Raw genomic sequence first — 12,799 nt, 5'->3', positions numbered from 1 at the left:
TTTCTAGCAAGTACCTGAGAACCACTTGTGTAAATGATAAGCTTAAAGCTTATGCAAAGAGAGCGATGGGGCGGTTCGCTGTCTGCTGCATACACTTCATTTCTTCGTTAGTTAAAAACTAGCAGACAAAATTCCTAAACCCTGCGATTTAGTTCCCGTGGTAGACATAGGGAATGTCTCTTTTATGGCAAATATTAAACATACTCAGGTACATAAAAAATGAACAATTGTTTAAACTGCTGCCTGAAACAAGACGATCAAACATTAAAAATAGTATAGAAATCTATTTTCCTATGATTTATTATTATTAGACGCCGTTTTTCCGTTAGATGCAGTAGACAGTAAGCTAAGCTTATGTAGTCGGAGCAGTGAGCTTTATCGGAAAGCCGTGAGATACGTCTGCGTGACTGCCATGCAAATTTATTCATGAAAGTGTGTTCCTATGCATTGATACAGATCTTGCAATAAAAAATGTGTCTTTGTGCATCGGGGACTATTTATGAGCATTATGTTTGGTGTGCTAATTTGTGCTTTGAACTTTCTTATAGGTACTTGATGATATAGTTATCGGCACGAATCTTGAGCTCGGACCTACATCTGCGCAGAAGTGATTTATTAGCAAAGAACCAATCCCGAGCGACGGCTATGACACGATGCGCTGCGGGCCAATCACCGCTTTAGCCCGCCCTCGCGCCTCACTTCATACCACAAAAGGGACCCAATAAATTACTTCTGCGCAGATGAAGGTCAGAGCTCAAGATTCGTGCCGATAACTATAAGCACATAAAGCACCTACTATAAAAAACCTTCCCCATGTAGAGTAGGTACCGCGGAAAATTGCATTCTATGAAAAAGAAAAACCACAAAGTATCTATGTATAATCAGCAGTTAATTATGACTTAAGAACTAATTATTTATCTGCTCACATAATATGTAAGCCAGTTTTTAGTGTATTTTATCAAAGCTAAAAATCTGACTAAAACAATGGACAAAATAAAACCAAGGAACTAAAATCAATTTTGCTGGAGTTCGACGTAACAAGAGGAGTGAGCCAGCTGTATTAGTATAATTAGTTAAGAGGCGTATTAAGCCGGCGCCAGTCAGCCACTCGAGTTCCTCTGTCTTTCTGTCCGTTTGTCCTGCACCACTTGACTTACTGCAGGTAGCTCTGCTAACAAGGATCGTAGCGGTTCTTCTCATGTCCTCACTAATATTTCAAATGAGCAAAACATTGAAGTGTGCGTTTCTTTATTTTGTTACGCAGATAGGTATTCTGTATGTGTAGTTATTAAAACAAGAATTGCATTGTCTTAAATATATGTAGTAAAAAAATATTTCGTCCAACTTATTATTTATCTAATTAAAATATTTTTTATTTATCATAATTTATGTGTAATCATTAATGTACTTATTATGTAGATTCAAGTTTTCTATGGAAGTAACTAATAATGTATTGAATTAATTGATATTGATAAAATACGTGAGGGATTCAAATATTTTAAAATGTACAGAATCATTCTTGTTCCAAACCACTAACTTAATATTTGAAATGTTAAATATGATACCATAAATCACATGAACTAAGAAAAAAAAACACAGACAGTTTATTACCAAGCTCTACAGTTACTGAACAAAATTGGTCACATCTGTGCACTGTTTAAATTAAAAGTAATTTTCTTATGCAGAATTAATTAATGACTAACGAGCTCAATAGGGTTCATCAGGCGGAAGCGTTAGACAGCGATGGCAGCACACACTTTGTCACTAGAGAGACAAAGACGGGGCTGTGTAGAAGCTGGAGTTGAATGAATTTATGCCGGTCTATTTAGTAACGCGTCAATTTGGCGCGAGAAAGGTTGTGGGGGAGGTTACATTGGAAACTTATTGAAAAGCGCGCGAATTATATTCACGTGTTATCTGTGACTGTCAAAATTAAAAAGTTAATTGAATCTTATTTTCTTTGCGGGTTGATTATCGTTTTTTTTTTGTGTTGTGATGTGAGAGTTTTATGAAAGATGTGTTAGAATTATCAAGAACAAACAATAGAGATAAGATTTGTCCTAGACTGAACTTTGGAGACACGTGAGATGAAACGGACTAAAAATAATTCATCTTAACTTTGGCCAGTTTTAGGTAAGTACCTATCTATTTACTTGTAAGTACAATACTCATTACAATTACAAGTGTATTTGTAATAATTATTTAATGATGTTGGTAATAAATGGTAGCAAATGTTAATATCAAATGATAAAGGAATGTTTGAGTTATCTATGTCTACATTATTCATATGTAAATAATATATTTGCTAATATTAATCGAGCAACGACTCTTGAAGCCGATCTCTTTGATGTAATATCTCAAAGAAATAATTTCTTTGATGTTTTAATGACAACAGTTTTGAAATGAATATTCGTAAGATCTAAGATTGCTAAATTAGATATTTGAGTCAATTAGACTTGAAAGTTTTTAGTTTAAATCCTTATCTCTATAGTTATTATTTTAGCGTTTTTAATGAGTCGGTGACTGGGTCAGTGTCAGATTTCATAAAAGTTAAAAATAATACAATTGATAAAGGTTGTTACACATAACTATTGACTAAAACAATATTTTTTATTTCAAACCAGTCGTTTTGTAAACGTTCGTGTCTTTACATAAATATGATTTTTGAGTTAAATAGTAGGTAGGCTTCGTATTGAGTTGAGTATTTTTGTGAAAATTAAGTTAAATCTAAGTTCCTTACTGAGTTCCTTCAACCCTCATATCATCATCATCATCATCAGCCTATAGCAATCCACTGCTGGACATAGGCCTCTCCAAGTGCACGCCACTGAGATCGACCAACTCTCATATACCTACTTAAAATATGAAATACCGAAACCCTTCTATTTTTCGAATTTCTTCAAATATTCAGCAGATCAGGGGATATTTATTTAAAGTTGAGTCATAAATGTAAATTTTTAAACACTTATTCTTTTTTGAGGGAAAACGTTCTACGTTACAAGGAGTAAGTTACGACTTAGAGAGTAATAAAAAGTTAAGTTTGATAGCTGTGGAAGTGGCAACTTCCTATAGGTACTGCATTTGTGCTGTATGTTTATTACTGCATTTGTTCTTTCTTGTGGTTTCACCCGCGTCCCCGGGAACTTCTTCCCGAACCCGAGTAAAATTTTGCCTATGTCACTATGTCGGGGATAGTGCGTAGCTTCCCAACAGTGAAAGAATATTTCTAATCGGTTCAGTAGTTTCGGAGCCTTAACAAACAAACTAAAATGTTTTTCTTCATTATATTAGTAAAGATTTATATTTACATAGTTTTCGAATAGGTAAGTGTAAAACTTTAAACACCCATTTCACGCACCTAGGATAACGTTATAAACTCTTTTCACCAAACCTTTATAAAATTCAAGTAGTTCCTGACCGCTTGCTGCAACCAGCCAGGGCTATAAACTTTTTAATTTGCATTACGGAAATCCAAGTTTAAATTCCTTCTCAAATATTTACGGAGGTTGCTATAACATTCTCAAAGACAAACTTCTAGACAACACTTTAAGGCGTAAAAGCCTAAGTTTACTTTTGAAGTTGAGTCCGTGCAGAGCGATAAAGCATTTTTATTTTAGTTTGGTAGATTCACACGGTCCGACGGTTTGCTTTGATTTGTGCTAAAAGTTAGGACGAATGTGAACGCAAATATTTCACGTACCACACATTAGTGTGAGCATATGTTATTGTGGCCACTTACATGTGTTCTTGTTCATTTGTTACAGTCACACGACTGTTTGATAGTCGCCGACTATTTAATTAACATTTACAAAATAGGTCGCACTCGGAGGCATGGCTGGCTGAATTAGAACGCGATTTAAAATTAAAAAGAAAAAAAAGCGTTTGACTATTTTGAAACGGCGGGAAAGTGAAAATAGTTTCCGTCAGTGTTCATTTGATTTACTAATGATTTCGTTATCCGGTTTGGTCCTTGATGTGAGTACAAAATTCTGTCTCTCATCCGCTCTTTTGTAACGCCTCAGTCTCTGAAACCCAATAGATACAGGAAAAGGAACATACTTATTTTTGTAGTTATTTGATAAACTCTTTTCTACACATTACTGAAACAATATTATTTAAATAAATGTGATAATTGCTTAAACAACCAGATAAAAAGTTAGTGTCTTCCTACACAGCGTTTACAGACGCGTAAAATGTTCAATTACGCGTGCCGATGTAAACTGCCGAATATTTCCGTTCTCTATTACATTTAATCAAGTGCAACGTACGAGTCTCGGCCGTGTCGTACTTGTAAACGAGAACGCGCTCTAATTAGTCCCAACACGGCGATAAAGGCGGTAATGTGATAAATTAACGACTGTTCCTTTCACCGACTTTGATATCAAAACCTTACGTTACAGGCTATAGGGCTCATACAATATTTTGTTAGGCACTAATATGATTTGTTGATGGCCTACTTAACGTGGCTGGTTAATTATTTTTATGTTAATTTTTATAACGTTATGACACTTTTGTTGGTGACTGTTTATAGGTTTGTTGTAATAAAATTGTTTCGTTATGGCTTGCGTACGCGGTAGTACTTAATCGAGCATCAATCACGCAGGGATTGCTTGATTTATCGAAGCTATTGATTTTATTGGCGATTCGATCGGCGATGACTCAATGTAGGTGTATTGTGATTTACGGTACTCAGGGCGCCGCTTCCTATTTATTACATACGGAAGTTTATTTATATTTCACTGCTTACATTAAAATAAACGAAACATAGATATCTATAAGAAGAGATGGTGTAGGTGTAGGGTCCAAGTGATTTTGAAGAAAAAACATTTCGAAAAATGATGATGATTGCATGTGTAGAAATTAGTTCTAGAAAAATAAGTATATTTTTAATTTCACAGATGTAGAGGAATAACGATAGCGATTCGTGAAACATGGAGACCATTAAAACTTGCAGCAGATATCGAAGGAGGCACGCAGATGTGCTGAAATCCAGCCTTATATTCGTGGCAGTCTCACTGGCCTGTGTCAATTCGCAAGGTGAGGAACTTTACCTATTTTTTATCATTTCATAATTAAAATAGAAGCGGATGGTGGTAATAAATAATGTATTGGACAAAGCTCACGCTAAATTAATGAAAAAAGTAACACCAATTATTACTAAATAGATACTACGTAGGTCAATGCACCAAAATTTAGTGACTATATGATTAGTTTGTTAGTTAGTTTGACTGTTTAGAACCAACGATCCTGTAATGTGTACGAGTATGTTGTGTGTTGATTAAATGCACTAACGATGTTAATAAAATGTAGGTATTACGTACATTTGGGGCTAAATTCTTGGAAATGCCGGACGATTCACATTGATACAAGTAAACAACAGTCCGACTGATTAAAGCACCAAATCTACACAATTTTAAGAACGATTTTATTTTCAACAAAAGACGAAGAATAAACTTAAAAAGTATCCCAGATAAAATGTGGTACGTTTGTATGGCAGGTCATAATTTAAAAATTTAAATGATGTCACATAGAACATGACAAAAGCTCGGCGGAGCAGTGGCGCCAAACTGCAATATTTACTGCACTTTGCTTCCAGTGCACCGAGTCAACTTTTCTCGTTATTTCAACAAGCGTCTTTCTCACTTGGAATTCGATCAGTAAATATCCTTATCGCGCCTCTGGCATGAAGAGAAAATTATTAATAGTCCTTCACAACTATATTTTGCGTTGAGTGGCAGTGATGTACGCTTTAAGTAGGGTAAATACGCCAAATGTCGGCCTCCCCCCAAACTTCGGCCGTCTGTACATTTTCAGCTTGCATTCATTCAAAAGGTAATTAAGTGTTAGTTTTGGTCCTCGAATTGCAACCTTGGTTTATACTCTATACGTACAAATCGTTACTATCCGATTCTGTCACTTACTCTTCTCATACTGAGCGTCAGTAGCGATTGCGCCGTTGAAACATCAAATTCGCACGTAAAGTAGCTTACTCGAAGTGAATACTCACATTTTGGGGATTGATATTAGAACGATAAAACATTTATTTATTTTTGTTTTAAGCTTGATTGTCACTAATGGGTTATTTTTACTATATTTTAAGATAGTTTTTTCAGCGTTTTGCGTATATTTTTCAAGGAAAAATAGGAGGCCGCCATTAGGACAACAGTTTTGACTTAAAACCGGAGTCTCGGCCGTGGCCGACTTAAAGCAAATGCAGTCTATTTTATAAATTCCTATTGTACTAATTCCGTTGGCTTAACAAGAGAATTTGCAAAGCTTATAGGCAAATAGATCTATTTTACGTTTAATAGCCAAATAACGGCCGGGGTGATATTAGTTGAATCTCGAGAAATAAGGTACAAGAAATAGGGGCCGACATTAGAATCGTAAATAATCGTAATGTCGACCAGCCTCGAACTCAAGCGCCACTATACAGGCTGATGAAAAAATACTTTTATATTTTTTCATTTTCTCAAAATGAAATAATTTATTTATTATAATTCATTATATCGTATAGGAGTTAAGTTTAAATGTAGGAGTTGACAGTATTGTAGGCATGTTTATGGTAGCTTTATAGTTTGATACTTGCTATCTATTAAACCGTTCTTATTAACTTAAAAAATATAAATGGTTGGTCGTGAATACGACTTTTTTTGTTTAGGGGAAACAAAAAAAAAATTTTACTATAAATTAAACAAATACAATTACAAATGTATACTTAGTATTATATTATAATTCTGCTAAAATAAATCATGTTAATAATATTTGTCACTGCCTTAATTTAAAACAGCCTATACCTGGCCGACATTTGGAAAAAACGCAACCGACCTTGGGCCGTGAATGGCCGACTTTAGGGTTTTTCTGTTCTCGACGCATCTAAGCCTTATTACTTTTTTCTTTTCGTAGAAATATCAATCTTATGCCTATAAACATGACATAGATTAATCAAACTATCCAAAACCGCATCAGAAACTATCTTTCGTTGGAAACTAACGGTGCTATAGCGAACCGCAATCAGAAAATCGCTAAGGGGGCCGACATTTGGCGTATTTACCCTAATATAGGTTATAGTAAAGACAGCTTTATAGAAAATGATGCGATCATCCGGTTAAGCGACAGTATAATCACGGGTTGCAATATCCTCTCCTAGCGGTTCGTCTACACTATCGTCTAGTTTAGTTTTGATAACGCTTTGTTTTTCACAAGCGCCGGGATAACGGCCATTAATCAAAGACTTAGTGCCGGCTAAACATAGAATGCAGTCAGAGATAAATCTTGAGCTTTTTATAAATTACTAGATGCGACTGTGGTTCCACCTGCGGTCTCAATTTATTCAGTCTACAAAATTTACCCTGGATGTTTATTTTCCAGCAAATTATTAAGCGTAGTAGTCACTACATTCCACCTGGGACGCAAATAAAATTATTTAATACTTTTACATAAGATGTTGGTTTAGGTATCTATTTGAAATGAAACAAATATGTAAACAAGTTTGGGTCTGAAATTGTATTCCATTGAGAATATAATATAGGCAATACATATTAACACACATCACAGAAGTCAATTCACAAACACATAAAGCAGAATAGAAACGTCTGAATCAAATTTGATTTCGGTCCGTTCAAATATTTGTGCAAGGAGCTCTGAGATCCGAGAGCGCGATAGTGTATAGCTTGCCTAGCTATAGGTAGTTCTAGGTACACTAGGTCTACTATACTTCCTATAATTTGGTTCTAACAAAATCGGGCTCTAGGGGATTGGCTTATTAAACTGGTTTGCCAACAACCTGTAAATATCTACTGCTTTCTCCCTGTTATTGAAAGTAATTACTTGAGTATCATGCAAAATGTAGTCTATTGCATTATAATTTCCTATTCTATTTAAATATTTTACGTTGACGTCTGAGCTCTGTATCCTGTGTCGCGTTTTATTTTAACATATTGATAAAGTAAACGAACAAAAGTGACTCATTATGTTTCTCAGGAAGAACCTAAAATAGGGGTTATCTTAATAGTAACGAATGCCGTCATCGAATGACAGGGAGTAGTGAGTGCTCAAGAAGTCTTGGGTGCCGACTGCTCCAGAGAGAAGATCCGAAAAAATTCCGGAAATCTACATACCTGAGGTCTGGTAGAGACATACAAAAACATACTACCTACGAGGCCTCTAACATTACATTTGTTCCAGTATGTAAAAGCAACATATTTGAATTTAATCAGCATGAGAGCCAGTGTTCCAGGTCAAGAACGTACATTACTTGGTACATCTCGATATCTAAATCGCGTAATAACATCGGAGTGATATGAATAAAAGCGGTCGTTAGAGGAAATAGATCAAACGCTTTATACCGTCATCTGTAACTGTCACAGCTACTTTATTGTGGTCTGGCACCAGCTGTTGTGCTCCAGCCGACTGATCCCTCGTCTATACAAATAACTTGGGTGCTATAAAACATTCCGTATTCATGTTTCTAATTTTGTTCCAGACATAACAGCTTGCTGCGACAAAGCCGAGGGGACGTGTCGCAGTGTTTGTGACAAGGTAGGTAATCTCCAGCACTTGACCGCATTTCCCAGCGTCGCAGAGATGCATGCTAAAGCTCCGATCTAATCGATGGCATTTTCCCGTGCGCCGCTGACCGTGTCATATCGGGCACGTTTCGCTTACGCATGTAGGAATCCTTCCTCAACAAGAACAAGGACATTCCTGCAAGCCATGTACTCCTCGCCTTCAACCGCGCGATATCGTAATCCCCCAAACTTTCCAATCAAAGTTTTCAGTGGAAAGGTAAATTGTCTAATTAGAGTAGATTTATTGCTTCCCCAAAAGTTTTCGGTCGCCGTATATTTTTATCCACGTCCACCGAGGTCATTCAATATTTTGTTCAACATAATGGTACCGTTGTACAACCACAAAAGCAAGACAAGTCTTTGAAATGTCTGAATTCCTTTTACAGTGTCCGTCCGCGTCTTTGATGTAACGTTTAATCTTAAACAAATAAAGAATACGTTGACATCTACGAAACGAAGCCATCTATGATTTCCTTGCTAGCGAGTCATCCTGCGCTATTGAAATATTATGCTAAGGATATTATTCGAGTCGCCACGTCGATCCTAATCAAGAATCGCGTCACAGCGCGGTCCGTTCTGAGAAAGCGCGACGAGTGAATAAAAGTTAAATGATTAAAACACGTAAGAAGAGACGAACGCCGTGCACTAATACATTCGTATTTAATTCCGTCTTGTTAGGGAACACCGCGTGACGGCCGCTTCCTCCCCCGCGACACTGTTTGAATAAGTTACGCGCCACCATCGATACTTTGTTACATTCATAAACGTAGACGATAAACCTGTATGATGGCATGCACTCCATAGAAATTCAATATTGCAGAGTAACAACTACTCAAACATGCACATAATATTACTCAGAAACACATTAACTTTATTCGTAGTTTAAGATATCACGTTCCCAACTATCCATTTCTACGATTCCACGGAATATGTTATCCTTATTGATAATCGTTTCGATAATGACGCCACAACCCTAACTCATCCGGTGATTTCGTCTATAGCTCAGCAGGGTCGAGGCGGAGACAATCTAAATAAAGTGGCTGCTCGTTAAACTAGCTATTAAACCTACTTAACTCCTTGTAAAGACCCTTTGACAATTAATTAAACTGATATGAAACCGTATGCTATCTATGAATAGAAAAATGATTAAAGGACTGATAGATTAGTCTGTAATTTGGGACTCATGGAAATGTTATTGTTTACAATGTATAGGAGTGTAATTGTAGTAGATGACAAGGCAGCGCCATCCAATGTAATGGCTTAATAACAGCGTCAGCCATTTTGCTGTGGGGTTGGACAGGGTAATGACATCAAAAAGTAGCCGGAATAAAAGCTATGCGGTATTTCATGGGGTTTTCCCTGAAATAGTGAGCACATTTAACGTTAATGTTATGAACCTATAAACTTTTATGTAAATATCGCTGCTATCTGATGATAGCGAAAGGAATTTTATTAGGTGACAAGAAGTTAACAAAATTTATTGAATCCAATTATGAATTGAAATAGAGGCAGTTTGTTTAAATCTTTAAAGCTGAAGGAAACGGGGTGATCTTGACATGAGTGTGTTAAGAACCCTCACAATTATTTATGGTGACATTCCATCCGCTGTTTACAGGATATCTCTATTAAAAGAGACATAAAACAAATAATATTATTCATAGACATTTTATGTTATTGTTGATTGCGTTTCGTATAGAACATGTGTAGGGTTTATTAAGATGTTAGCATCTCATAAATTGTTGCGGAATTTGTAGCGTGGCAGTGATGAATCTAGCAAGCAGCGTGTGTACTCTACTAACGACACACAATGAGCTAACGTAGCGTACTAGCGCTGAAATTCACAATCACAAATTCTTGTGTATTTATGACTAGGACCTGTAAAATATGGATTTCGTCTTTGTATAGCTAAATATCTAAATAAGAAGTTATTCCATTCAAGCAAAATATCCAAATACAGATCTCTTTATTTTAATCAAGTTGAATAAAATAGTAAAGCTGATAAATAAAGCTGGAATTGTACCTACCTATGTGTGCACTTACGTTTGTATGTGACAACCCTATCAGCGTAATGGTTTACTCGAGCAGTGAACAAGCTAGTTTATTAGATACACGATGCGTAATCTTGTACTTGTTACTGTTAGCATTCATTGAAACCCATGTTGTTTATTGAACGACTTCGCCACACAACCATTGACCGAATAAAAAATACATAACAATATCTTCAGCTGTAAATAGATTTGCGTAGAACATTTTCAGGCGACTACATCAAAGGCAGGCGGCTTCTTTGATACGCGAATGACCCAGGTTGTCACGGGCGTTTTTTGAAATATGTTTGTTCACCATAAATATTTTGACGACATGCGCGAAAATGAGAATGAAACAGAAAAATAATTTATCACCGGCGTAAAACTGTCACCAGGCTGTCGGGCCTGGATTATGTCAATGTGAATTGATGGTGAGGGCACATGGAGTCGCCCAACCGGATAATATGTAAAAACTCCTTGTTTCCTTAATGGTGTCATGGTGGATATGCTACTGGACTTAGAACACGTGTTTTGATTTAGATTAGGCCTTTGGTAGGTCCTGTCTGTTAAATGTTGAGGCCCTGATATACGTATGTATATCAAGTCCGATTTATCATAAATATTCAACGTAGTCCGCTAGAATGTTCACGATTACTCATGAAGCAGTCAACTCGTCCACACATTAACATGGCGTGTGGGGAGTGGGATGCACGTGATATTTCGTTACAGGGATCATCAGCCGTGACAATCACGCCGCGGTCCCGTCGTATCGGGAATTTGTTAGGCGTGATCGGGATGCCGAGACCGAGCCCCAATCTATCGGATGCCGAGCACGTAGCCTCGACTTTAGTGGCGTTTACCCGACATCCACGTTGCTTGCCCGCTCGAATCATTTGTAACAGATGTCCTAATAAATCTTAGTATCTAAGTCAAGTATGGCAATAAAACTTTGCCAAATGGTCATTATGGACAGAATGGAAACTTACTAAAGTCTATAACATTTATCATACTTCCAAAACCAGCACCAATTGTTTTTTATTAGCAATTAACATGCCTGTATGACTAAATTACTCCCCAGAAATAGAGCGCAAGTGTTGTCATAAACTAGAGTACTTAACTACCGAACAAAAAATGATAATGACGTGCAATAAATTAAGAAATAAACTCGTACTAAAGTAATACGAGTACCATAATCCGCGGCACATTCCCCTTCAACTTGAAAGTTGCGAATACAAACAAACAAACTCGTCCGATGGTTCAAAGCGGGTGAAAATAGATTCGTCTGAAATCCTTTCATGTCTGTCCGTCCATCCCACGTCCGCGACACTACGGCTCTCGGAATACGATATGTACCTAATATCTTATTAAAATTGACACATTGAAGTTGCTACCGACAGGTAGACTCAATCACCACCTCCTCCAATTAAAACGTTTACGTTTATATGTCTTCATAAAATCCTTTTTAATGAAGTCTCTCTGCAATAATAATTGCATCTATAGACAGTAGCAATTTAATTATCATTTAATTTAAAAGTTATACGTAGCAAGGCCAGCATTCCAATTAAAACTATGAAAACTAGTCAAACTTATTTTCTACGACAATTTCATTTTAAAATCGTTTGACACGGTGGGGCGGAATTGCGACACAGAACAAATTAGTGCCATCAGTATCATCAGAGAAATACGTGTACGTTTTAGTTTGAACCAAATACTTTGCATCTCTGAGGTTAGCCATTTGACGTTTGTACTATACGTAGGTAGAGTAGTAGCCAATGTCGAAAACGCGAAGTTTTTCGAAAAATCTGAACAAACAAATGTGCGAGGTGTGCAGGGAGTCAAGTGTTACCACACTTCAGGCATGCTAAGTTATTAGGCAAATTTAAGTTTAATTATTACGAAAATTCTTCTTTGTTTATTCTTTACTGTATTTTTCACGGTATTGTAGCAGCTTTTTCGGTCAGGGAAACGGAATTCATTGAGATAATGGAAGCTACCTCATTATTATTGTATCAGACAAGATATCTCAAGGGGAGGCTGGGAGAGGAAGGGGAATAGAATGTCACCAGCTCGTTAATCACTGTTCTGTCGCCGCACTCGTGACGTCTCCAACGTTTTGGCCAAACTTTATTGCTCCTCCGACAAAAGAGTTTAGTGAAAAGATACACGTTCCACATCGTAAATGTCTTCACTGTTTTAAAATAAGAA

General features: G+C 36.6%; 1 protein-coding gene across 2 annotated transcripts in view; it reads left to right on the top strand.

The window, feature by feature from the left end:
* The first annotated feature begins 1,690 nt into the window (after positions 1 to 1,690).
* Positions 1,691 to 12,799, top strand: part of LOC124638966 (reversion-inducing cysteine-rich protein with Kazal motifs) — a 28,802-nt gene continuing 17,693 nt past the window's right edge. For both annotated transcript variants that reach the window (XM_047176149.1, XM_047176148.1), the window contains exons 1-3: positions 1,691 to 2,133; positions 4,899 to 5,037; positions 8,486 to 8,541. In XM_047176149.1, coding sequence (XP_047032105.1) covers positions 4,932 to 5,037; positions 8,486 to 8,541 — 162 coding nt within the window. In that variant the 5' untranslated portion in view covers positions 1,691 to 2,133; positions 4,899 to 4,931. The remainder of the gene's footprint in view (positions 2,134 to 4,898; positions 5,038 to 8,485; positions 8,542 to 12,799) is intronic.

This window comes from Helicoverpa zea, chromosome 18 (genome assembly GCF_022581195.2).
Source record: "Helicoverpa zea isolate HzStark_Cry1AcR chromosome 18, ilHelZeax1.1, whole genome shotgun sequence".
Lineage (NCBI taxonomy): Eukaryota > Metazoa > Arthropoda > Insecta > Lepidoptera > Noctuidae > Helicoverpa > Helicoverpa zea.
Note: the sequence above shows the minus strand (reverse complement) of the source record. Positions and strands in the feature narration are given on the sequence as shown.